The following is a 24,755-nucleotide window of genomic DNA, read 5'->3' as shown; positions in this document are numbered from 1 at the left end:
TCAGTTTCATTCCTTAAGGGAGGCTGCACCCCACTGTGCCAAGAATTCCCTGTGCATTATCTCATTTGCTATCCCCACCCCACAACCTTCACAGTGGGCAAACCCATCACCATCTTAGGGAGGGGAAAACCACAGCTCAGAAAAGTTGTGTGCCCAACATCATAAATAGCTGGTCAGCGGCAGAGTTAGAATTTGAATCCAGTCTGCCTGTTTAGTCCTTTGCAGTATGGTTAAGGGTGCCCTTACCAGTTTCAAAGGTATGCCCCGTGGGGAAGAGCTCGTGGGAGCTGCAGACTTTGAAGACGCCTTAGAGCTCATTTTATAGATAAGGACTCCAGAGCCCTGAGAGAGGAAGGGATTTCCTGGAAGGCACCTCGTGAGGCAGTCATAAGTCCAGGAGCAGAACCCAGGGCTCCTGACTCTCAATTCAATGATCCTCCAAGTGTCTCAACTTAGCACCCTGGGTAATCTGTGACCAGGATCCACTCACCCAATTAGTTCACTGGCACCCATTAGCAAGGTGGCAGACACTGCCAAATGAGACATGAAAAGGATAAGGTTTGAGGGACATCAAGCATGGACCGTGACTCTCTCGGAGTTCTGAAAAATTATGCCTGAGGAGATTAGGGCCAGAACCTGCCAACAGGGATGGGGGACTCTTCACCTGAGAGGGGGTCAGAGAGAAGTACAGGTCTTCTGAGATGCTGGTGTTGACATTCTTGACAAAAGCCTTCATAAAAGACATATTCACGGTCTCTACCAGAGTCTTCTCCACCAGATAGGTCTCATATTTCAGCCAGTATCTGCAAGGGGCCAGGGATCAGGCAAAAGGTAGTGTCTTGTAGGTTATTACCCACTCACCTGGTCCCCAGCCTAGCTGACAGGAGGAAAGATACCATGGGAAGCAATCATCAAGCTCTTGGGGTGGAGGGGTGACCCAGAATATCAAAGGAAAGACCCTAGGATCACTGCAGGAAAAGAGGAGTGGCATGGTGATGCCAGGGGTTCTTGTTCACAGAGTCAAAGAATGAACTTTGCAAACACTCATGCTAGGAGAGCAAGGCAGAGACTTTTATTTAGAGATAAAGCGAGAGGACAGAGCTTCTGGCTCATCCTGGCAGAGGACAAGAGTGTCCCAGGTGGTGCATTGTCTAGGGTATTTATGAGCGGTTGAGAGACAAAAGGCTAGAAATGCAGACTTGCTAAGTGGTTCCAAAATATTTATCTTTGAAGACACATTAAGTTTCTTATTAGTCTTCTGGGTCATTTACAAGAAATTTACTGCTCTGATTTCCTCCCAGGATAGCAGCTTCCTGGTCTGGGAAGCATATCAATCAAGACTGCCTGCTCTGCTCCCAAGGTGGGCTGAGTTATTGTCTGATTGTTAAAGAGTATGTTAAGAAACTTACTTTTTAACTAATTGGGTTTTAAAATGCAATTTTATCTTCAAGATGGAATCCTTCCTGTTTTTACTACATTGTTTTGGGCTTGCTTGCTAAATTGCCCAGGTTGCAAATCACTTGATTAAGGTTGGAGGAGGAAAAGCAGCATCTGGGCAAAGTCAAAAAAATAAGCTGGGTCCCCCCAGCAGGCCAAAGCAAATCCCGCAATGGATTATCTTGCTTTGTTTTTTCCGGAGGCCCTCACCCTACCCTAAACCCACAGTCTCTGTCTCAGTGGGAGCAATCCAGGCTGGTTCTGAGGGATTCCAGCAAGTGGTCCTTCCAAGTACTTTATGTATTTATCTTTTCTGAGACTATATATATAACATAAAATGTACCATTTAAACCATTTTAAAGTGTATAATTCAGTGGCATTAAATACATTCACAATGTTGTGTAACCATCATCACTATCTAGTTCCAGAACATTTTCTTCACCCCAAAAGGAAACTCCGTACCTATGAAGCAACCACCCCCTTCCTTTTTCCCCAACCCATGGAAACCACTGCTCTATGAATTGTCTATTCTGAATATTTCATATAAATGGAATTATATGATACCTGGTCTTCTGTGCCTAAGATGTTTTACTTAGCATGTTTTCAAGTTTCATCTATTTTGTAGCCTGTATAAATATTTCATTCCTTTTTATAGGTGAATAGTATGGATATGCCGCATCTTGTTCATACATTTATCCATTGATGAACAGTTGGGTTATTCCCACCTTTTGGCTATGTAGTGAACAGAGCTGCTTTTATTATTGTGCCAGCTTTTGTTTGAAGACACATTTTCATGTCCTTTGGATATACTCTTAGGAGTGGAGTTGCTGGATCATATGGTAATTCTATCTTTAACTTCTTGAGGAACTGTCAAACCGTTTTCTACAACTGCTACACCATTTATGTTTCTACCACCAATGTATGAGGGTTCCAATTTCTCCACATCCTTGCCTACAGTGGATATTTTTCATTTTGTTTTCTTTGAAATTCTAGCCATCCTAGTGGGTATGAAATGGCATTGTATGGTGGTTCTAATTTGCTTTTCCCTAATGAATAATGATGTTGAGCATCTTTTCATGTGCTTTTTGGCCTTTCCGTATCTTATTTGGAGAAATTCTTCTGAGTATTTTAAATTGTAGGATGATACTTGTGTGGCATGAGTGCTAGCTCACATTTATTGTGTGCTAAGTGAGTATTGGGAATTAAGCCTTTGAAGGTGAGTTGCATGGGAACTGAGCTGGTATTGGAACCACACAGAACACATGTGTTCTCATTTATTTTACCACAGCCCCCTACCATCAGCTAAAATGTTAGGGTAAGGCAATCCTACCCACCCGCCCCCAACCCACATGCTCTCCATGGTTCTGAAACTTCTCCACGGCCAGTTCCTTTTTCTAAGCCTGGGTTGTAAGACATGCTGCATACCTTTCCTAACACTCTAAACAGATAAAGGGCTGAGGTAGCAATGGGAGAAAAGGGGAGCAAAAGCAGGTACAGCCAGATCAAACCTCCAGGAAAGGAGTGGCTATGGAGGGCTTGCCAGGAAGACAAAAGAGATTTTTATTTTGACATCACTTTTCAACTCTCACAGTTTTCCTTTTACCAAGGAAAAAAGCACCAAAGAACTCACAGAAAAAAATGTTTCATAGTATAAAGAGTAAACCATGCAAATACGTACAGATGTGCTTGGGTGCGGCAGACAATTAGAACACCATCCAGGCAGAAACAGTGAGACAAGATTATTTAGATCCATTGATTGAGCTACACCAATTGATTCTAGCTTTTATATACTTTTATTTAACTAAATGCAGGAGTATTGTGATTTTCATTGGTAAAATCAAATAGTGAATTGTATTTAACAATATATATAGTTTGCCTCATGCACTTAAAAAATACCTTGGTTTCGCAAAACAGCCCAATTCACTTTCTTGAGGGAAGGTTTCCTGATCTGGTCCTTAGAGCACTTTTAAAAATTATTTTAGTGGTGAAATGTTACATATATTTAAAAAGCCTAAAGCATAGATGTAGAGGTGAATTTTTAATTACAAAGCTGACATCTTCTTCGTCTCCTATCAATATATATACTCAGCTATCTTCTGGTTCATGTTTGCATGATATACATTTTTCCACATTGTACTTGTTTTTTCATTGTCAATGGTGTGAGATTCAAAAACCTATCGTTTGCCTTGGAAGGGATATCTTGATGTTCTCCAGACCTCTGAATGCCCAGAAAATTCACTGAGGTGGTGAACCCCTGGATCCTTGTGGGATTTCTTTCCCATCCTCTAGTTCACTATGTCTTCCTAAAGCCATACTTGCCACTTACGGCTCATCAGACCTAATCAGCATAATATGCTCAATATATTGGACCAGAGTGATGCTTTGTAGCATGTAAAGATTAATAAGATCTCTGTGAACTAATTGTATGATGACAGAGGTTTAGGAGAACTGGCACAGCCCTGAGGAAACACTGTGGCAGTATACTATTGACTCTGCTAAGTAGAAGCAAATTGTTTCTGGTAGTCTATGAAAATTGGTATGGAGAAAAATGCATTAGCCTGGAACAGCTACATACCAATTGCCAGGGGCTGTGTTGATTTGTTCAAGTAAATGTACTCATCTAGGATGGGAACTGCAGTTGGACTCATACCTGATTAAGTCTGTGATATTTCCCAGTCATTCTCCAAGATCCACCTGATTTATGCTGAGTTAAATGGAGCTGTGATAGGCATTACCTCCCTTGCTTTTTTCAAGTCTTTCATGATGGTGTTAATCTCTGCATTTCCCCCAGGGATGTAGTTTGGTTTCTCATTTACTATGTTGGTAGGAAGATGACATTACAGGAGCTTCCATTTAACCCTCAATGGAATGCCCTCCCAGAGGCAATGCAATGGAGAAAGCAGTCTTTTCAACAAAAGGTGCTGAAACAATGAGATATCTAGTGCAAATATAATAATAATAATAATATAAATTAGACATTTACCTCACACTGTGCATAAAAAATGAACTCCAAATGCATAACCTAATTGTAAGCTAAAATCACACATTTGTAGAAGAAAACTTAGGGGAAAGTCTTTGAAACCTTGGGCTAGATGAACATTTCTTTGATATATCAAACACACACACACACACACACACACACACACACACACACACACTTAAATTGTTGGGCCTGTCAAAATTAAATGGTTTTGATATTCAAAAGACAAGACATACACTGAGGGGATATATTTGCAAATCATACATCTGATGAAGGACTTGCATCCAGAATTTAAAAAGGATTCTTAAAACTCAGTAATAAGACAAACAACCCAATTTAAAAAAAGAGGGAAAGATTTGAATAGTCATTTCACCAAAGAAAATACACAAATTGCTAATAAGCAAATGAAAAGATGCTCAACATCATTAGTCATTTGTGAACTGCAAATTAAAACTACAGGGAGACACCACTCCCACTCACTGGAATGGCTATAACCAAAAAGACTAACAATACTGCATGGATGTATTGAAACTATAGCTGCTTTACACACTGCTGTTGGAAAAGCAAATGATACAGCAACTTTGACAAATAGTTTGGCAGTTTTTTATAAAGCTGAAAATATACCTATCATATATTCTAGCAATTCCATTCATAAGTATTTCCCCAAAAGAAATGAAAACCTATGTCTACAAAGACTTGAATTCAAATGCTCATGACAGCATTCTTCATAATAACCCCAAACTGGAAACAACCCAAATGTTCATCAACTAGTGAATGAATAAACAAAATGTATGGAATATTACTCAACAATGAAATAAAACAAACTATTGATACATAATAAAATATTAATGTAACTCAGAAACATTGTAAGTGAAGGAAGCCAGACACAAAAGTCTTCATATTGAATTGTTCCCTTATGTAAAATGCCCAGAAAAGTTAAATCTACAGGGTAGAAAGCAGATTAGGGATTGACTGTGGCTGAATATGGGAGCAGGAGTTGTTTGCAAATAGGCACTAGGGTACTTTTGGGGGTGATGGAAGTGTTCTAAAATTATTAGAATAATGTTTCCACACATGGCATAAATATACCACAAATTATTGAACTGTACTCTAACAATGAATAGATTGGATGGTATGTAAGTTAAAATAAATAAATCCACCAAAATTAATAAAAAGAAAGGAGATGCCACCATATACTTTCCAGAGTGGCTTAAATTAAAAGGCTGATACCAAATATCGCAAGGATGTGGGGTAACTAGAATTCTCACACATTGCTGGTGGGAGTGTAAATTGATACAGCCACCACAGAAAACTATGGCGGTGCTTATTACAATTTATCATATGCCAACCTTTGATAGCAATTCCACTTCTAGGTATTTATCCTAGAGAAATGAATGTATATGTCTACAATAAGACATTTACAAAAATGTTTGTGGCAGCTTTATTCATAATAGCCTTTATTCTGAACTATGTCTATGTCTGCCCCCAGAGTCACATGTGGAAATTCTAAGCACCTAGTGTGATAGTATCAGGAGGTGGGGCCTTTGAGAGGGGATTAGGTCTTGAGGGTGGAGCCATCATGAGTGGGATTAGTGTTGTATAAAAGAGACCCCATAGAGCTCCCCAGTCCTTTCTGCCATGTGAGAAATCTGCAGTCTGCAACCCAGAAGAGGGTCCTCACCAGAACCCAACCCTATCTTGGACTTCCAGACTAAAGAACTGGGAGAAAGAAATCCCCGTGTTTGTAGGTCACCCAGTCTTTGGTATTTTTGTTATAGCAGCCTGAAGTGACTAAGACAGCCCCAAACCAGAAATAACTGAAAGGCCCATCAACAGTAGAAGAGCTGATACACAGCGGCGCATTGATACTGCGGAATACTATAGAGCATTAATGAGAGCATTAATCTACAGGGTAGAAAGCAGATTAGGGATTGATGCAAAACACCCCAGATGAATCTCTTGCAAAACATGCAAAACAGCCCAGATGAATCTCTTGGCATAATGATGCGAGAAAGGAGCCAGACACAAAAGAGTACTGTATGATTCTATTTCTATATAGCTTGAAAACAAGTAAAACTAACATTTGGTCATAGAAGTTAGAATAAGGTTACCATGATGGGGTGTTATTGACTGAGAGGGTGCATGAGGGACCCTTCTGTGAGGCTAGAAAAGTTTTATAGCTTGATGTGGGTGGTGGTTAAAGGATGCATATATTAATATGTAAAAATTTATTGAGCTGTAGGGTTAACATTTGTGCATTTTGTTGTTACATACATATTATACCTCAAAATGGCTTTTCTTAGAAAAAAAGTTAGGGCTTTGGACTTCTGCTTCTGAGTAGGGTGGAGCTGTCAGTGATAGATGAATGCTCTCACAGAGTACAAATAGAAAAGATATGATACAAAAATAATTTGTTTAAAGGCATCAAAGAATCGACTGCCTAACCCCAGCCTGTGTTACTACATACCTTCCCCACTGTCTTCCAGACCTAGGTTTGTGTTGGGCTTTGCTGTTTACCTGCTCTGTAACTCTGGACAAGTTATCTAACCTTTTGGAGCCTTAGTTTTCTTATCTGTAAAACGGGTTGACAACAGGTCCTACCTAAGAGGGTTGTGAAGATAAAGGAAACAACATAGTTAAGTGATAGGATTGGGAAGACACCCCACATCTTCTGATCCCAGAGCCCTGATTTTTCCAAAGCACTTATCCCCACCATAAGGCAGCACAACAAGGAGCCTCCTGAACAGCTTCCTGGTGCTAAGAAGCTGTTGGAGAAGCTTCAGGGAGGGACGGGAGCATTTTCAGGCCACTGAAATTAATACGGTTCAGTCAAATTAATGTCCTAACCCTAAGCCTGAGAACAAGCTTTTCATTTATTTTTTTCAGCAAATATGCACCTAGTGCCAACTATGAGCCTGTCCTGAGTACCCTAGAAGAGTTATGGGGAAAGGAGAGGATGGGAGAGAGGCAAAGATATTTTGGGAGATGACTCTTGGAGATGTATTATAAACCTTTTCCTCTCTCTCAATCCAATATCTCTTGGTCTCTTGGTCTTATCAGTCTCTTGGTCTCACTGAGTCTGTATCATACAATGTCTCCAATCTATCCCTCCTTCCTAGGGGCACAGTGCCAACTGGTGGTGGGAGTGCAGGTGGCTCAGCCCTCACTCGTACCCAGACCACTGCAGTTACGTCCTGGTCACGTCACCACCCTTGTATCCTTCCCTGAAACCTGAGCAATCTTCCTAAAATACAAAGTTGACAATGCTCTATTTAAAATATATCACTGCCATGTCCCCTCCTGCTTTGGTGTAGCTCACACTTGGTCTCTGCTTATATTTCCAGGCTATCCCCCACCCACCCTACCTCCCCATTGTTACCTACATCCCCAGCATTTTATTATTTCACAGTTCAAAGCACTGTAGTTCTCCCCCAATACTTCTTGAAGTTCTGCTGCCTGTATCCCCTAACACTGCTTGGGTTCAACTAGAAAACTCCTATGTAGCCTTCAAAACATTTTCATGGGTTGTGCTCCCAGTGAAGCTTTGGCAGACATCCCTCCCTTGAGCTAACCTGGCACCTTGTCCACCCTTCTGTATGATCACACTCTAGAGTCATCAGCATTTGGACCCACATCTGTCCCTCCACAATGGCTGGGACAGGGATTGATTCATCTCTGCATCCCCTGGATCAGAAGGGTCTCGGGAGGTGGGAAGGGGGAATGTGGGCGTCCAACAACAAGATGGGAGGGTGAGATGAGAACAGCATTTTCTGGAACCATGGGGGCTGACAGCTCTGTCCCTTCCTAACAGCCTCCCTTCCACCCCGCAGGAGCCCCAGATTCCTGCTCCAGCTCAGAGGGCCCCCTTACCGCTGCAAGTTTCCCAGATCACAGGGTTCACTCTCCCGCTGCCCACACTTTGTGAAGCACTGAGCAGTGTTCTCAAGGTAGAAGGGTTCATACTGGTCCTTATTGATGAGCCCCAGGCAGACGTTTCTTGGCTGCTCAAGACTGGTCTTAGATTCTTCCTCACCTAGGGGAGGATGCAGAAAGTGTGAATAAGCTGGATGGTGAAGGGCAGCCATGGCAAGGGGTAAGTGAGGAGCTCAGGCTCCAGAGTTGGTGGTGTGGGCTGGAATCCCCCCTCCATCCATCACACTGAATGCACTTGAGCTGGGCTCATAAGCTCTCTGGGCTTGGTTTCCAAAGTGAAAGGAGATACTACCTCCTACCTCACAGGACCAGCAGGATGCTTTGGGGAAAGTAGGTACAAAAGGCAGAGCACATGGCTCTGTAGATGAAAGGTTTCATATGTTAGTCCTAGTATCCTTTACTACCTCCTCCAGGGAGTCTGCCTGGCTTTGCTTCACATCATACTTTCCAAAGCCCTTGCAACTGTGCTCTCATGGTATCACTCTTGGATGTATTCTATCTTGGTTTGCCTCTCATTCTCCCACATTCTCTTTGCAACCTTATAGCTACCTTCAGGGGTGGGGATAGAATATAGCAAAATGAGGGCTCTGGAGTATGGTGACTTAAGCAAGGTCTCCAGCCAGTTGGAAAGGCGATTCAAGGACTAGAGACCAGCTTTCATGACTTCTAGTTCAGTTCCCTTTCACCTGATACAAAAGATGGTGTGGAAGCTTAGGGTCATTTATAGCTGTGTGACCTCAGGTGAGTTACTTGAATTCTCTGAGTCTCAATCTTCTCATCAGTCAATTGGAGTTAATAACACCTTTCTTGTGAGTTTTGGGAAAGATTAGAGCTCATATGCATAAAGGACATAGCTCACTGTAGGTATTCAAAGAGCCAGCATTATTTATTCCGGGGGGTGAGAATTTCATTGTAAAAGGGACTCTTTGTGTATTTATGTATTCATGCTGGATGTATGTATATCTATGTATATATATCTCTCTCTCAACAAAAGTAATATATGCACAGAGTGAAAAAAATAAGCCATACACAAGGACAAAAAATGAAAAGTGAAAGTCCCTGTAGCTCGCAGGTCACACTCCAGAGCTCATCACCTGTAATAGTTTATTTCACAACCTGTGGGGAGTTTTCTATGCATATGCAAGTGTTTTTATGTCAGTCTTTTTAAAATTTACGTGAATGGGATCACTTAGCAATACATCTTGAGGATCTTTCCACAGCACACGTTGACCCATCTCATTCTTTATATATTCGCATACTAGTCATTGTACGGATTTGTTAATGCTTTTTCATTGGTCTCCTATTTGTTGGTATTTAGGTCTGTTTTTTGTTTTTTTCCCTATTTTGAACAATGCTGCTAACATCTTTGTCAGCATCTGCTAAGAGTTCATAGAAAACATTACTATCATTGGAATTTTGGGGTCACAATGTATGAGCTTTTAGAAATTTCTAGGTATCATCAAATTTCCTTCTAAAAGGGATGCCCTTACTTATTCTCACCAAAAGTAGGCAAGAATGACTATTTACCCACATGCACATAATCTTAGACTTTACAAAACTTTCAAATCCTTGCCGATCTGAGGGGTGAAGTTGAATTTTGTTTTAATTTAAGAAAGAGTTTGTGCAGCTATTTACATGTCTTTTTCAGTGAAAGACATTTACTTTTAATTTTTTTATACCCTTCTCCAGTGTCTGAATTTTTAAAAAGTCATGTACAATATCACTTCCACAGAGAAACATTAATTTTTAAGACAAAAATAAAGTTCATGGTAAAGATAATTGCAATCCTGATAGGATTAAAGATGGTGGCATGAGAGGTGAGACAGAGGATTCCTCCTAAAACCGCATATAATACAAAAATATAATTAATACAACTAATTCTGAAAGAGCAACAGGAAAGAGGACTGCACCAGACTGCATACACCTGGAGAAAAGAGCAGACCTCACGGAACAGGGTAATGTACCAAAGCTGTGGCCCAGCAGGACCCAAGCCCTTCCCACACCCCAGCTCACTGGAGGGAGGAATAGGAATGGAGTGGAGAGGGAGTGGAGGCCTGGGACTGCTGCATACCTAACTCCGGAGATCTGCTCTGGGAGCACAAACCTACATTTCATGGTGCTTGCATGGTACTCTTGTGATTAGGGGGTTGGAAAGCTAAGAGAGGCAGAATTCCTGGAGAGACTGAGAATCCAGATACTTGTGGAAAGCAGGAATCCATATACAGCTGCTCTGGGACAAAAGAAAAGCAGGAAGTCTGAGAGACTTCCTAACAAGGAAGCCCTTAGCAAGAGGGCTACTAAAGAGGCAAGGACTGCACAGAGCTTACTGCTCAGGAGAAAGGACAGGTAGACAAAATTGTCCAGGTGCACTCTGCCCAGCAGGTTGGGAGCTTTCACGACCTTCAGGTGCTCCAGCTCTCTGGCTGGCTACACAGCTTCAAGGACCCCCTCTGTGATACACAGCCTACTGTGTCTTTCTCCCGGCCAGCCCCACCTGGCTTGCAAACCGGCAAAATCTGCCCTGGCGTTAGGCCAGCCAGAGGGAAGATCTGTCCAGAGCAACTACAAACGCAAAGCATAGAGGCTTATACCTGTGTGCTCAGCCCACTGGTTCAGGCAATGGAGTCAGGCATAGCAGCCGAGAAGCAGGAAACAGTTCTTTCCTCCCCCCAGGCCCCAATACCACTGACCTGTGACGCCCGACATTGCTTCAGGGGCTGAGCAGCTCCAGAAAGTAGAGCTCTGGACACTAAAGGGCACCATACATAAATATGAAATGCCAAAGAAACCTGGTTCAAAGTTAAATTATTAATACAACTCCTGAGAAAGATTTAAATGACATTGACCTCATGAATCTTCCTGAAAAATAGTTCAAAAAAAATCATTAACATGCTCATGGAGGTACAGAAAGATATCCAAGAACTCAGGAATGAATTCTGGTCAGAGATCCAATCTCTGAAGAGCACAATGGAGGGTATTAAAAGCAGGTTGGATACAGTGGAGATGATACATGAAATAGAAACTAGAGAAGAGGAATACAAAGAAGCTGAGGCACAGAGAGAAAAAAGGATCTCTAAGAATTAAAGAATATTGAGAGAACTGTGTGACCAATCCAAATGGAACAATATTCGCATTATTGGGGTACCAGAAGAAGAATAGAGAGAAAAAGGGATAGAAAGTGTCTTTAAGGAGGTAATTGCTGAAAAATTCCCCAGTCTGGGGAAGGAGATAGTCTCTCAGGCCATGGAGGTACACAGATCTTCCAACACAAGGGACCCAAGGAAGACAACACACCAAGACATATGGTAATTAAAATGGCAAAGATCAAAGATAAGGACAGACTATTAAAAGCAGCCAGAGAGAGAAATAAGATCACATACAAAGGAAAGCCCATCAGGCTATCATCAGACTTCTCAGCAGAAACCTTACAGGCCAGAAGGGAGTGGCATGATGCATTTAATGCCATGAAGCAGAAGGGCCTGGAACCAAGATTACTTTATCCAGCAAGATTATCATTTAAATTTGAAGGAGGGATTAAACAGTTTCCAGATAAGCAAAAGCTGAGAGAATTTACCTCCCACAAACTATCTCTTCAGTGTATTTCGGAGGGACTGCTATAGATGGAACTGTTCCTAAGGTTTAATCGCTGTCACCAGAGGTAATAAAACCACAGTAAAGAAAGTAGAACAGCTAATTACTAAGAAAATGCAAAATTAAATTCACTATCCCCAAAGTCAGTCAAGGGACAGACAAAGAGTACAGAATATGATACCTAATATACAAAGAATGGAGGAGGAAGAAAAAGGAGAAAAAAAAAAGAATCTTTAGATTGTGTTTGTAACAGCATATTAAGTGAGTTAAGTTAGACTCTTAGATAGTAAAGAAGTTAACCTTGAACCTTTGGTAACCACGAATCTAAAGCCTGCAATGGCAATAAGTACATACCCATCGATAATTATCCTAAATGTAAATGGACTGAATGCACCAATCAAAAGACACAGAGTCACTGAATGGATAAAAATACAAGACCCATCTATATGCTGCCTATAAGAGACTCACTTTAAACCCAAAGACATACACAGACTAAAAGTGAAGGAATGGAAAAAGATATTTCATGCAACTAATAGGGAGAAAAAAGCAGGAATTGCAGTTCTTGTATAAAACAAAAAAGACTTCAAAACAAAGAAAGTCACAAAAGACAAAGACGGACTTTACATAATGATAAAAGGGTCAATCCAACAAGAAGATAAAACCATTATGAATATCTATGCACCCAACACAGGAGCACCTACATATGTGAACAAATGCTAACAGAATTAAAAGGGAAAATAGAATGCAATGCATTCACTCCAGGAGACTTCAACACTCCATTCACTCTGAAGGACAGATCAACCAGACAGAAAATAAGTAAGGACACAGAGGCACTGAGCAATACATCAGAACAGATGGACCTAACAGACATCTACAGAACTCTACACCGAAAAGCAGCAGAATACACATTCTTCTCAAATGCACATGGAACATTTTTTTTTTGTAGATAATTATTTTTTTATTGAAGGGTAGTTGACACACGGTATTACATTACATTAGTTTCAGGTGTACAACATAGTGATTCAACATTTATATACATGACAATTCTAGGTACCAGCTATCACCATACCAAGCTGTTACAATATCTTGACTATATTCATTACATCCCGGTTACTTATTACTTTACCATTGGAAGTGTGTACTTTTTTTTTTTTTTTTTTGTGAGGGCATCTCTCATATTTATTGATCAAATGGTTGTTAACAACAATAAAATTCTGTATAGGGGAGTCAATGCTCAATGCACAATCATTAATCCACCCCAAGCCTAATTTTCGTCACACATGGAACATTTTCAAGAATAGATCATATACTAGGGCACAAAAAGAGCCTCAGTAAATTCAAAAAGATTGACATTGTACCAACCAGTTTCTCAGACCACAAAGGTATGAAACTAGAAATCAATTATGCAAAGAAAATGAAAAATCCCACAAACACATGGAGCCTTCACAACATGCTTCTAAATAACCAATGGATCAATGACCAAATAAAAACTGAGATCAAGCAATATATGGAGACAAATGACAACAATAATTCAACACTGCAAAATCTGTGAGATGCAGCGAAGGCCGTGCTAAGAGGAAAGTATATTGCAATACAGGTCTACCTCAGGAAAGAAGAACAATCCCATATGAGCAGTCTAAATGCACAATTAATGAAACTAGAAAAAGAAGAACAAATGAGGCCCAAAGTCAGTAGAAGGAGGGACATAATAAAGATTAGAGCAGAAATAAATAAAATCAAGAATAATAAAACAATGCAATAATCAATGAAAGCAAGAGCTGTTTCTTTGAGAAAATAAACAAAATAGATAAACCCCTAGCCAGACTTATCAAGAAAAAAAGAGAGTCTACTCACATCAACAGAATCAGAAATGAGAAAGGGAAAATCACTACGGACACCACAGAAATACAAAGAATTATTAGAGAATACTATGAAAAATTATATGCTAACAAACTGGATAACCTAGAAGAAATGGACAACTTTCTAGAAAAATACAACCTTCCAAGGCTAACCAAGGAAGAAACAGAAAATCTGAACAGACCAATTACCAGCAACAAAATTGAACTGGTAATCAAAAACCTACCTAAGAACAAAACCCCTATACCAAATGGCTTCACTGCTGAATTTTTTTTTTTGAGAGGGCATCTCTCATATTTATCGATCAAATGGTTGTTAACAACAATAAAATTCTGTATAGGGGAGTCAATGCACAATCATTAATCAACCCCAAGCCTAATTTGCAACAGTCTCCAATCTTCTGAAGCATAACGAACAAGTTCTTACATGGTGAACAAGTTCTTACATAATGAATAAGTTCTTACATGGTGAACAGTGCAAGGGCAGTCATATCACAGAAACTTTGGTTTTGATCACGCATCATGAACTATAAACAATCAGGTCAAATATGATTATTCGCTTGATTTTTATTTTACTGCTGAATTTTATCAAACATTTAGTGAAGACCTAATACCCATCCTCCTTAAAGTTTTCCAAAGAGTAGAAGAAGAAGGAATACTTCCAAACTCATTTTATGAGGCCAGCATCACTCTAATACCAAAACCAGGCAAAGACACCACAAAAAAAGAAAATTACAGACCAATAACCCTGATGAACATAGATGTAAAAATACTCAACAAAATATTAGCAAACTGAATTCAAAAATACATCAAGAAGATCATACACCATGAGCAAGCAGGATTTATTCCAGGGGTGCAAGGATGGTACAACATTTGAAAATCCATCAACATCATCCACCACATCAACAAAAAGAAGGACAAAAACCACATGATCATCTCCATAGATGCTAAAAAAGCATTTGACAAAATTCAACATCCATTCATGATAAAAACTCTCAACAAAATGGGTATAGAGAGCAAGTACCTCAACAGAGTAAAGGCCATATATGACAAACCCACAGCCAACATTATACTTAACAGTGAGAAGCTGAAAACTTTTCCTTTAAGATCAGGAACAAGACAAAGATGCCCACTCTCCCCACTTCTATTCAACATATTACTGGAGGTCCTAGCCACAGTGATCAGACAACACAAAGAAATAAAAGGCATCCAGATTGGCAAGGAAGAAGTTAAACTGTCCCTGTTTGCAGAAGACATGATATTGTACATAAAAAACCCTTAACCCTTAAGACTCCACTCCAAAACTACTAGACCTAATATCTGAATTCAGCAAAGTTGCAGGACACAAAATTAATACACAGAAACCTGTGCCATTCCTATACACTAACAATGAACTAGCAGAGAGAGAAATCAGGAAAACAATTCCATTCACAGTTGCATCAGAAAGAATAAAATATCTAGGAATAAACCTAACCAAGGAAGTGAAAGACCTATACCCTGAAAACTACAAGACACTCTTAAGTGAAATTAAAGAAGATACCAATAAATGGAAACTCATCCATGCTCATGGATAGGAAGAATTAATATTGTCAAAATGGCCATCCTGCCTAAAACAATCTACAGTTTCAATGCAATTCCTATCAAAATACCAATAGCATACTTCAACAAACTAGAGAAAATCATTCTAAAATTCATATGGAACCACAAAAGACCCTGAATAGCCAAAGCAATCCTGAGAAGGAAGAATAAAGCTGGGGGGATCTTGCTCCCCAACTTCAAGCTCTACTACAAAGCCACAGTAATCAAGACAATTTGGTACTGGCACAAGAACAGACCCATAGGCCAATGGAACAGACTAGAGAGCCCTGATATAAACCCCAGCATATATGGTCAATTAATATATGATAAAGGAGTCATAGACAAACAATGGGAAATGACAGCCTCTCCAACAGCTGGTGTTGGCAAAACTGGACAGCTACATGCAAGAGAATGAAACTGGATTATTGTTTAACCCCATACACAAAAGTAAACTCGAAATGGATCAAAGACTTGAATGTAAGTCATGAAACCATAAAACTCTTAGAAGACAACATAGACAAACATCTCCTGATGTTTGTCCTGAACGCATCTCCTTGAGCAAGGGAAACAAAAGCAAAAATGAACTCATGGGACTACATCAAACTAACAAGTTTCTGTACGCAAAGGACACCATCAACAGAACAAAAAGGCATCCTACAGGATGGGAGAATATATTTGTAAATGACATATCCAACAAGGGGTTAACATCCAAAATATATATAAAGAACTCACACGCCTCAATGCCCAAAAAGCAAATAACCCAATTAACAAATGGGCAGAGGATATGAAGAGACAGTTCTCCAAAGAAGAAATTCAGATGGCCAACAGACACATGAAAAGATGCTCCACATCACTAATCATCAGGGAAATGCAAATTAAAACCACAATGAGATATCACCTCACACCAGTAAGGGATGGCCAGCATAGACAAGACTAAGAACAACAAATGCTGGCAAGGATGCGGAGAAAGGGGAACCCTCCTACACTGCTGGTGGGAATGTAAGCTAGTTCAACCATTGGGGAAAGCAATATGGAGGTTCCTCAAAAAACTCAAAATAGAAATACCATTTGACCCAGGAATCCCACTCCTTGGAATTTACCCAAAGAATATAACTTCTCAGATTCAAAAAGACATATGCACCCCTATGTTTATCGCAGTACTTTTTACAATAGCCAAGATATGGAAGTAACCTAAGTGTCCATCAGTAGATGAATGGATAAAGAAGAGGTGGTACATATACACAATGGAGTACTATTCAGCCATCAGAAAGAAACAAATCCTACCATTTGCAATAACATAGATGGAGCTGGAGAATATTATGCTCAGTGAAATAAGCCAGGCGGAGAAACACAAGTGCCAAATGATTTCCCTCATTTGTGGAGTAGAACAATGAAGCAAAACTGAAGGTACAAAATAGCAGCAGACTCAGAGACTCCAAGAAGGAACTAGTGGTTACCAAAGGGGAGGGGTGTGGGGGGGCGGGTGGGGAGGGAGGGAGAAGGGGATTGAGGGGTATTATATTTAGTAAACACGGTGTGAGGGATCACGGGGAAAACAGTGTGGCACAGAGAAGGCACATAGTGCATCTGTGGCATCTTGCTGCACTGATGGACAGTGACTGCATTGGGGTATGGGTGGGGACTTGATAATATGGGTAAATGTAATAACCAGATCGTTTTTTCATGTGAAACCTTCATATGAGTGTATACCAATAATACCTTAATTTAAAAAAAAGACAATGGCTATCCATAGTAGGGGTAAATATAGGATTAAAAATAGAGCATTTTAGACTGGATTTTATAATAATTGGATCTACAGCAACACTGTTTTAAGCAGCTTATAAAGAAACTTTAATTTTCTGTTAGATTGTAAAGATATTCATGGTATGTTGTTTAATGGGAAAAAGCAAATGACAGACGAGTGTTTATATGATATGATCCATGTTTGCTTTTTAATTAAAGGAGAGAGAGAAGAGGGAAGAAGAGAGGAGAGGGAGAGAGAGGGGAGTGGGTGGCTGGGGAGAGGAGGAAATTGCCAGCTCCAGGGCAAGTGCCATTCCTACGTAATCGTAGTCTATTCTACCTCCCAGCGGCCACAAATGGGTGCTGGATGAGGGTGCACCCTGGTGGGTGTTAGCAGAGCTTCCCTCCCGGCCTGTTGTGAAATTTCAGTGCAGTCATGTATGTGAAGCTCTTGGCAAGCGCCTGGTCAGAGATGATTAAATACCTTTCTTGTGCTTCTTTTTCGAAGACACTGAAAGCACTCAACCCACCCAGGGAGAGCCTGAACCAGGCCTGTGTGCAGGATGGTGCCATTACCTCTCACAAGACCTGTCCTACACTTCTCCATTCCGCTGTGCCCCAGAGGCTGGCCTCCCAGGAACACCTCAGTGCAGGTGCAGATGGGAACCTGAGCAGAAGTCAGAGGCCAGAGGAAGCAGGACGGCATTTGCCCCTCCCTATCGCTCACTACCAGTGGACTGCTTTTCTCTGCCACATCCACAGCCTCAGCCTCTTCTCCCTGGTGCCAGACCTGGTGTGTAAACACCTTTCTTGGCCCCCTTCCCTTGCCCACACCTTTATAAGGTGTCCCTTTATCAAAGAGTGTGTCTGTCTTCTGCTGGGTCCCCACCACACACTGGGCCCCTTTGAAGCTCTCCTGTCCTTTCACTGGACTGCGGGGAGCCCCTTGAGGGCAGGGACCACGTAGTAGACCAGCACAGAGCCTGGCACTGCACAGAGGGCATCATCTGTGCTTCCTGAACGTATGAATGAGCAAATGGAGACTAACCCATAAAAGTTCACAATGGAAGGAGTCTTACCTCTGGATAAACCCCACACTATTCAAACGGCTGACGCTTTGCCAGAACCGGAGCACCCACGTCACTATAGGGGATAAACTCGATTGCTCAGTGGAGCCTTGAAGTGTGACCAGCGTAAATAACATAATTACCTAAAAAGCATAATTACGGCTTTTCTGAAGGGCCCAGGGTCTTCATCGTGCCCACTGAGATGCATGATAGCCACCGTTGGTTATTGAGTTAATTAATCTATGTAGTAGCGTCTGCACCAAGCCCTCCCTGAGCCACCAGGAGGACAGCGCTGCCATTTTTCCACTGTTTTTTGAGCCAGAGACTGAACTTTGCATTTAATTTAATCTCAGCATTTCAAGAGGAGAGGGCTCTTTGAAGCCCAAAGACATTGTTCTATGTGCCCAAAGGCACATGATCCCATCCTGGACAGACACACAGGGGACTGGCACATAGGCCACTCACTGAATCAAGAGCAAAACAAGAGGAGAGTGCAAGGTCCTGAGATGGGAGCACCAAGGAGGGAGCACCTTCCTCTGCCCAAGGGGACCACCGCAGGCATCACAGAGAGGCCAAGAAGGGTAAATAAGAGCTGGCCAGGTGAGTGGAGGCAGTTGGCTTTGCCGGAACAGAGGAGAGCCAGGGCAAGGCCTGTGTCCTCAAGCTGCCGCTGGAGAACTGCCGCACGTGCATGTGCAAGGCTGAGAGTGTGCACAGCTTGCTTGGGTCCCTGAGAACTGTGGGACCATTGCTGGGACAGGGCAGGGGTAGAGGGAGCCAGACAAGGAGGTGGGGGGCAGTGTAGGCCCTGTCTGGCCTCAGCCTCCAGAGTGAACTGACCCCCTTCCCCAGGAGCACAGAGGCCAGCTGGAGGGGAGCTTGTCCAGGGCCCCCCTGCGTCCTGGAGCCAGGCCTGTCAGGGCGCCACGGTCCCGGGTCAGGGAGTGCCCCCTGCCCCCTCTCCAGAGCACTGTGGGAGGCACTGAGCACTGGGCGGACGTGTGTCGGGATGATATCTAACCCAGAAGATGAGGTTGGAGAAGGTGCTGAGGCCCCCAGGGTGGACTCCTTGGAGGATGTGCTGCAGACACCCCTACTCCCCGTCCCCTCCTTGTCCCTGCCCCAGGTTTCCCAGGCTTGGAAGAAGGGGATGAAGAACCAGCTGCTCACCTGAGACCAAGAGCAAGGCGAGCAGGAGAAGCCGGACTCCCAAGGCCCTCTGTGTCACCATCCTTGGCCAGGCTCACGCTGGTCAGAGCCCTGTGGCTGTGCGTCCCTCTGTCCCAGGCTGTGCTGAGCAGGCGCCCCACCCCCTCCACACTGGCCAGTGACACTGCCGCTGCTTCCTGTGGCCTCTTTCTCACCCTTCCTGCTCCATGGCACCATCTGCTGGGTTGTGAAAGGTGAGGGTGGGGACTGGGCAGAACTCCTGGTCTCACCCCACCCTGTGGCCACCTGCAGAGGGGGCCAGACTCACTAGGAGCTGCTGAACCCACCCAGAGGCGCTGCTCCCAGGGCCCCTGGTGGGGTCCCACCAGGCAGAGGCCTCCAAATCCAAGCAGCCCCCTGGGGAGTGGTGATGAACACAGGCTTTGGAGTCAAGGACACCTACTCAGACCCTCCTCTCACAAGCTGGGGGCCTCTCTGAGCCTCAGTCTCCTCCTCTATAAAGAGCTACAGCAATGGAGCTGCCTCCTAGAGCTGAGTAGGGGTTTGAGAAGCCCCGAGACATGCCCGGCATGCACACGCCTGGCTATAGGGATGAGGATGAAGACGTAGACGGTGTTCATGCTCCTTCTTCCATGCCTGTGGATTGAACAAGACCAGGATGAAACCCATGCCTGCTAGGGGCCAGGCAGGGGAGAAGGAGCCCCAGCCCTCCCCCAGCAGTCTAGACTAGACTGGACCAGATAACTTGGGAAAGGCAGGATGGGGGCGGGGCGGCCCACCACAGGAGCACGGGCTCCGGGGGTTGCTCAGGGCTGGGCTGACATCTGTCCTGACCACTTCCTGGCCGGGTGAGCTTGTGTGCGCCGTCCGCTGCTCTGAGCCTCTTCCGAGGCATGTGGAGAACTCTTGAGATGATGCACATGGAATTGTCCCAATCAGTGGGCGTGGCCATTATCATAACTGTCCTTTTATGATTAGCAGTGCTGTGAAATTATTGCCATCATGGCCCAGCTGGTCACAGGTGGCCCAGCAGGAAGTGGGAGCAGCAAACACACATGGGGTGTGGCATGAGGGAAAGGGAGGGGCTGACCACTCAGGTCCCACCTCTGGAAGATCAGAAGGGAGAGGCATCCTGCCAAGCCGGTGCAGGTCACTAGCATCCCCGCTCAGGCCAGAGCTAGCCTTGCTCCACTCGGGCGTCTAACTGGGGACCCACCCAGTCCCAACTGGCCTCTATTTCCTATTCTTCCCGCGCACCATCCAGACAGGATCCAGTCTCCTGCTGGGCCCTCTGGGCCTGGGGAAGGCTGGGGAGGGAATCACTCACAGGGTGTGTGGGTGGTGGTGGGATCTGGCATGAAGCCCCAGGAACTGCCTCTACAGGGAAGGCTTAGGTGGTGGAAGGATGGGAGCCACTGGTCCGCCCTCCCCCCCCTCCCAGGGGCCTGCCCCTACCTGCTGCTTCCCTCCCAGCTGTGGGCCAGGTGAGGTGAGATGGTGGGCAAGGGCTTTGAACTGTGACCTGGGCCCGCTGGGGACCTGTCCTGGAGCCAGCATCCTCAGAGGGGTTCACGGGTACCTATTTGTAAAGAAGTGCCTGGAGATTTGCACACTGGGACCCGGAGTGTCCAGCGCACCTGGGAAGATGGGACCGGGGGCTGAGGTTAGCAAGAGAGGGTTCTCTTCCTTACCACTCTAGTTTAGAGGCCTTTAAAGAGCCCTGGGATCCCTAAATCTCAAGGCAGACGGAGCTGTAGCTTCCCTTTCTGCCATCTGCCATCCCCAGCTTGTCCCAGTGGCTCCAGGTGGGCTCCGGTGCCCTGGAGCAAGGCCTCCAGTCCTCTGGCCGGGCCCAGCCAGATTCACCCCTCTGGCTACTCCATCCGTCTCCCACACCAAAGGGGTGCTTCTAGGCACAAACCCAGCCATGCCCTGGCGGGAACAGTGCTCCTGCCATCCAAAGCCCCCCCTAACCCCCAGTGAGGTGCATGACAAGGACCACTGGGGTCAAGGAGCATCACAGACCTGTCAGGTGGCCCATCCAAGGCCTGCCCCGAGAAAGAAGGGCCCTGAGCTGAGGCCTCTCCCCATTACCTCAGCCTGCCTCAAAAGCAGAAACTAGATGTTCCAGAGAGTTCTTTGAAGAGAAGAATTTGCCCCCCGTCTAGCCAAGTGAGTGGGGCTCCAAGAGACCTTCTTGCAGAGACTGAGAGGCCTGTGAGGTAGAGAGCTGGTGCTGCTCCCACTGAGCTGCCCAGTCAGGACCCTGGCAAGTTCTGCTCTCTGCCCTCAGGAGTTGGAGGAAGGTGCAGTCCCAAACCAATGGAAGAGGCAGGAGCGGAGGAAGAGGGGAGAAAGGCTGGGTACAGGGACTTCCCTCGTGCCAAGGTAGGCCCCCAGAGATCCCGTACTCTCGCTGTCAGAGGGCACCCCCGTCTACTCGTGGCTGCTGAGGTGGGTGGCTTTGCCCCACCCCCTCCAACTCCAGAGACCCGCACCTCTTTCCCTGGCCCAGAGTAGCCAGTGGGGGAAGAAGGAGACTGCAGAGGGCAGACAGCTCGTATGTCGACCTGGGGACGACCTATGCTGGACTTTAGACCTGGACACAAATGGCAATGATCAAACAAAACTGCTCTCAACTGAATGGGGACAGAAACCTATCAGATCTGCCTCACCTGTGTCACAGGATGGGGGGCCAGGGGAGATTTAATGGAACAGGGTTGAAGGCAGTGATGGGAGAAAAGCTCAGTCATTTCCTCCTTGCAGCCCGCCTACTTCAGAACTGGTCAATAAACTGGTTACATATGTCATGGGACCAGCCAAGGGCTGAATTCAGTCCCCAAATATGATCTTTTTTTTACCGGCAAATTTTTTGGAGTAGCCAAAATTTTTAAGTCAGGATTTTGCACCACCACAATCCAGATTCTCATTTTTCATAAAAGGCAGATGCTCTGGCTATGTGGGCCCTCATCCCTTCCAGGCAGTGACCGGCTGGAGCTGAGTAGCAGGTGCTCCTTGGCATAGGACTTGTAATCTTCAGTTTACCACAGACCCCACCATTCCCCATTGCTTCCCCACACTGACACCAAGTTGCTATTTATACGGCCCACCCTTGCCCTGGTGGTTAGTTCCCAGCAGTTGATTTCTAACACACATGGCCCTCTTCCCTCCTTCATGGTTCCAACTGGCCTCGAGGTGACTGTATCAGTGACTCTCAATAGGACAGAAGAAAGTTCAGAAGGCAGTACTCCAAAATGTTTACACTGGTTAGACGATAACAACAGCTGATTTTTATTTTCTTCTGTATACTCTTCTTTCCAAGTTTCTCTACGATGTTTCCAAGCTCTCTACAATGAACATGTACTTTTTAAATCCAAAATACAAATGAAGTGGTAATTAAAAAGAAAGTCCTCCCCATCTTTAAAGCTGAGATCCATGTCAAATGTTGCCTCCTACAGGAAGTTTTCCTGGATTCCCAGCCAGGAATGACGGCTCCCCCAACTCCATGCCTGTAGCTCCAGGAGCTATTATCTCATACATGCCTTGCACATTAGATGGTGAGCTTGAAAGGGGAAATGACCCTGTCTGGCCATCTGTGTCCAGCAGAATTAACTGTGATGGGCTCAAGCATGCCTGAGACAGTCTGCAGGGATTCAGGGACAACAACCACTTAGGAGCACACTGGGCTCTAGGCCAGTGTCACCACGGGAGGCATGTCTCAGTCTTCAGAGCAGAATGCTGGGGTGGAAACAAATTTGAGCTGCTATGCTCCACAGTTCTTGCCACAATAGGGCTTTGGGAGAGGCTGAGAGACCCTGTGAGGGGTGGGCTTGACAGTGGTGAACAAGAGTGATGCAGCTTATACAGAGGCCCAGATGGACAGATGGACCTAGCTTAACCCAGAACATCTATACTAAGTCTGAGTCAGGGGGCAGGCAAAGGCCTGCGCAGTAGATAAAGGTTTATAGGAGGCACCAGGCCGCTCTTAGGAACCACCACCCAAAATACAGTGCTAGAATTAGAGACCCTGGGCTATGAGTGGAGGGCTGGGGAAGCCCCAGGAGAGGAAGGGAGGGCCACAGAGGGGAGAGGGAGGGCTGGGGAGGCCAGTGGAAGGTGACAGCCGTGGGCTCAGGGGGAGAGGAGCCGCCGCTATGCTCCGGAGGTTGAAGGGGTGGAGGGCTCTCCTCCTCCAGGAGTCTGGCTCAAAGCTCTGCCCCAGCCCTATTTGCCCTGAGGGCAACAGGCCACCCTTTGGGACTGCAGAGTGCCCTCATGGTGATCACCAGAGACAGAGCAGCGATGGCACATTTCTGTCCTGGGTGGGGACACAGAGTTAAGGATGCTGCCAGGCCTCCAAGGTCTGGGACCTGACCCTGAGGCTTGTGGGCTCCCAACCCCCAGCCACAAGGGCTGGGCCCAGTGGGGTGAGTTAAGACCAGCCTTCAGTCCCAGGTTAGGATGGCCAGGGGGGCAGTCCCACTCCTGAGCCCCCTGCCAGCTGGATCCGAGAGCCAAGTAGTCCACAGGCCAATTCCAAAGGCCCAGCCTAGGAGTCTCACTGCCATGACAACAGCCCCATCCCTCGGAGGTCCCTGGGCCTTCTCCGATCTCCAGCTGACCCGCCAAGGGCCTGGCCCAGCTTCAGGGGCCACAGGCAGCAGTGAGGAGAGGCTGCTTCTCGGCTTCCTCACACGGGTGGGTGGCTGGCGGCCTAGATGCGGCTGGACGAGGTACTGCCCGAGGTGATGGGGAGTCTGGCACTGTCCGAGTTGCTCTTCAGAGGTGAGGGCCCGCCCCGGGCCTGCAGCCGCATGGACCAGTACCAGAGGAAGATGAGGAAGCCTGTGGGCCAGGAGGGGGCACAGGGCTCAGCAGGCTGCGGGCAGCCCTTTGCTACCTCTTCCCCTCCCAGAGCCCCTTGACTCAAATCTGCCCCCTTCCCTCCTCTCTGCACAGGCTCCTGGCACCAATGTGACCCCAGAAACACCTGCTATGCACCAGGCACTGTGCAATTCACTGTGCAACCATCTCACTTTATTCTCTTGAGGTTCCTCTGAGGCCCAGACTGCTCATTATCATTCTGTTTTACAGATGAGAAAACTGAGGCCCAGGGAGGTAAGGAGACCTGGCCAACCCAGGAGTCACACTGGTATTCAGGCTCTGGAACACACCTGTTAAGGCACCATGCAATATAGTGCCGCCTCAAATAATATTGCTATGATTTATTAAATGTTTGTGTGAATTTTGGGGCATGATTTATAATCCTTACAGGGTCCACTTCACTTCACATGTGAGAAAACAAAGATACTTCCCTCCCCTCCACTCCCGTGTGGGAGGCTGGCCTCAGCTTCCCTGCTTTCCTGCCCAAGTCCTCCTCCCTACCCGGCATGGCCAGAA

At 45.0% G+C, this 24,755-nt stretch overlaps 2 protein-coding genes across 8 annotated transcripts in view; both read right to left on the bottom strand.

Moving 5' to 3' along the window:
• The window catches only part of ADGRG3 (adhesion G protein-coupled receptor G3), a 33,284-nt gene extending 12,855 nt beyond the window's left edge, over positions 1-20,429 (bottom strand). Inside the window, exons 1-3 of one of the 4 annotated variants that reach the window (XM_057492816.1) lie at positions 19,356-20,429; positions 8,288-8,450; positions 665-803 (exon numbers count right to left, since the gene is read on the bottom strand). In XM_057492816.1, the coding sequence (XP_057348799.1) occupies positions 665-803; positions 8,288-8,450; positions 19,356-19,416 (363 nt within the window). In that variant the 5' untranslated portion in view covers positions 19,417-20,429. The remainder of the gene's footprint in view (positions 1-664; positions 804-8,287; positions 8,451-19,355) is intronic. The other 3 variants (XM_057492817.1, XM_057492815.1, XM_036897701.2) reach the window with 3 other exon arrangements.
• Positions 20,430-22,622: 2,193 nt separating this feature from the next.
• ADGRG1 (adhesion G protein-coupled receptor G1) overlaps positions 22,623-24,755 on the bottom strand; it is a 39,464-nt gene continuing 37,331 nt past the window's right edge. For all 4 annotated transcript variants that reach the window (XM_036897672.2, XM_036897673.2, XM_036897675.2 and 1 more), the window contains exon 14: positions 22,623-24,200. In XM_036897672.2, coding sequence (XP_036753567.2) covers positions 24,070-24,200 — 131 coding nt within the window. In that variant the 3' untranslated portion in view covers positions 22,623-24,069. The remainder of the gene's footprint in view (positions 24,201-24,755) is intronic.

This window comes from Manis pentadactyla, chromosome 15 (genome assembly GCF_030020395.1).
Source record: "Manis pentadactyla isolate mManPen7 chromosome 15, mManPen7.hap1, whole genome shotgun sequence".
In the NCBI taxonomy this organism is placed as follows: Eukaryota; Metazoa; Chordata; class Mammalia; order Pholidota; family Manidae; genus Manis; species Manis pentadactyla.
The sequence above is the reverse complement of the archived record's forward strand: the minus strand, read 5'-3'. Positions and strand labels throughout refer to the sequence as shown.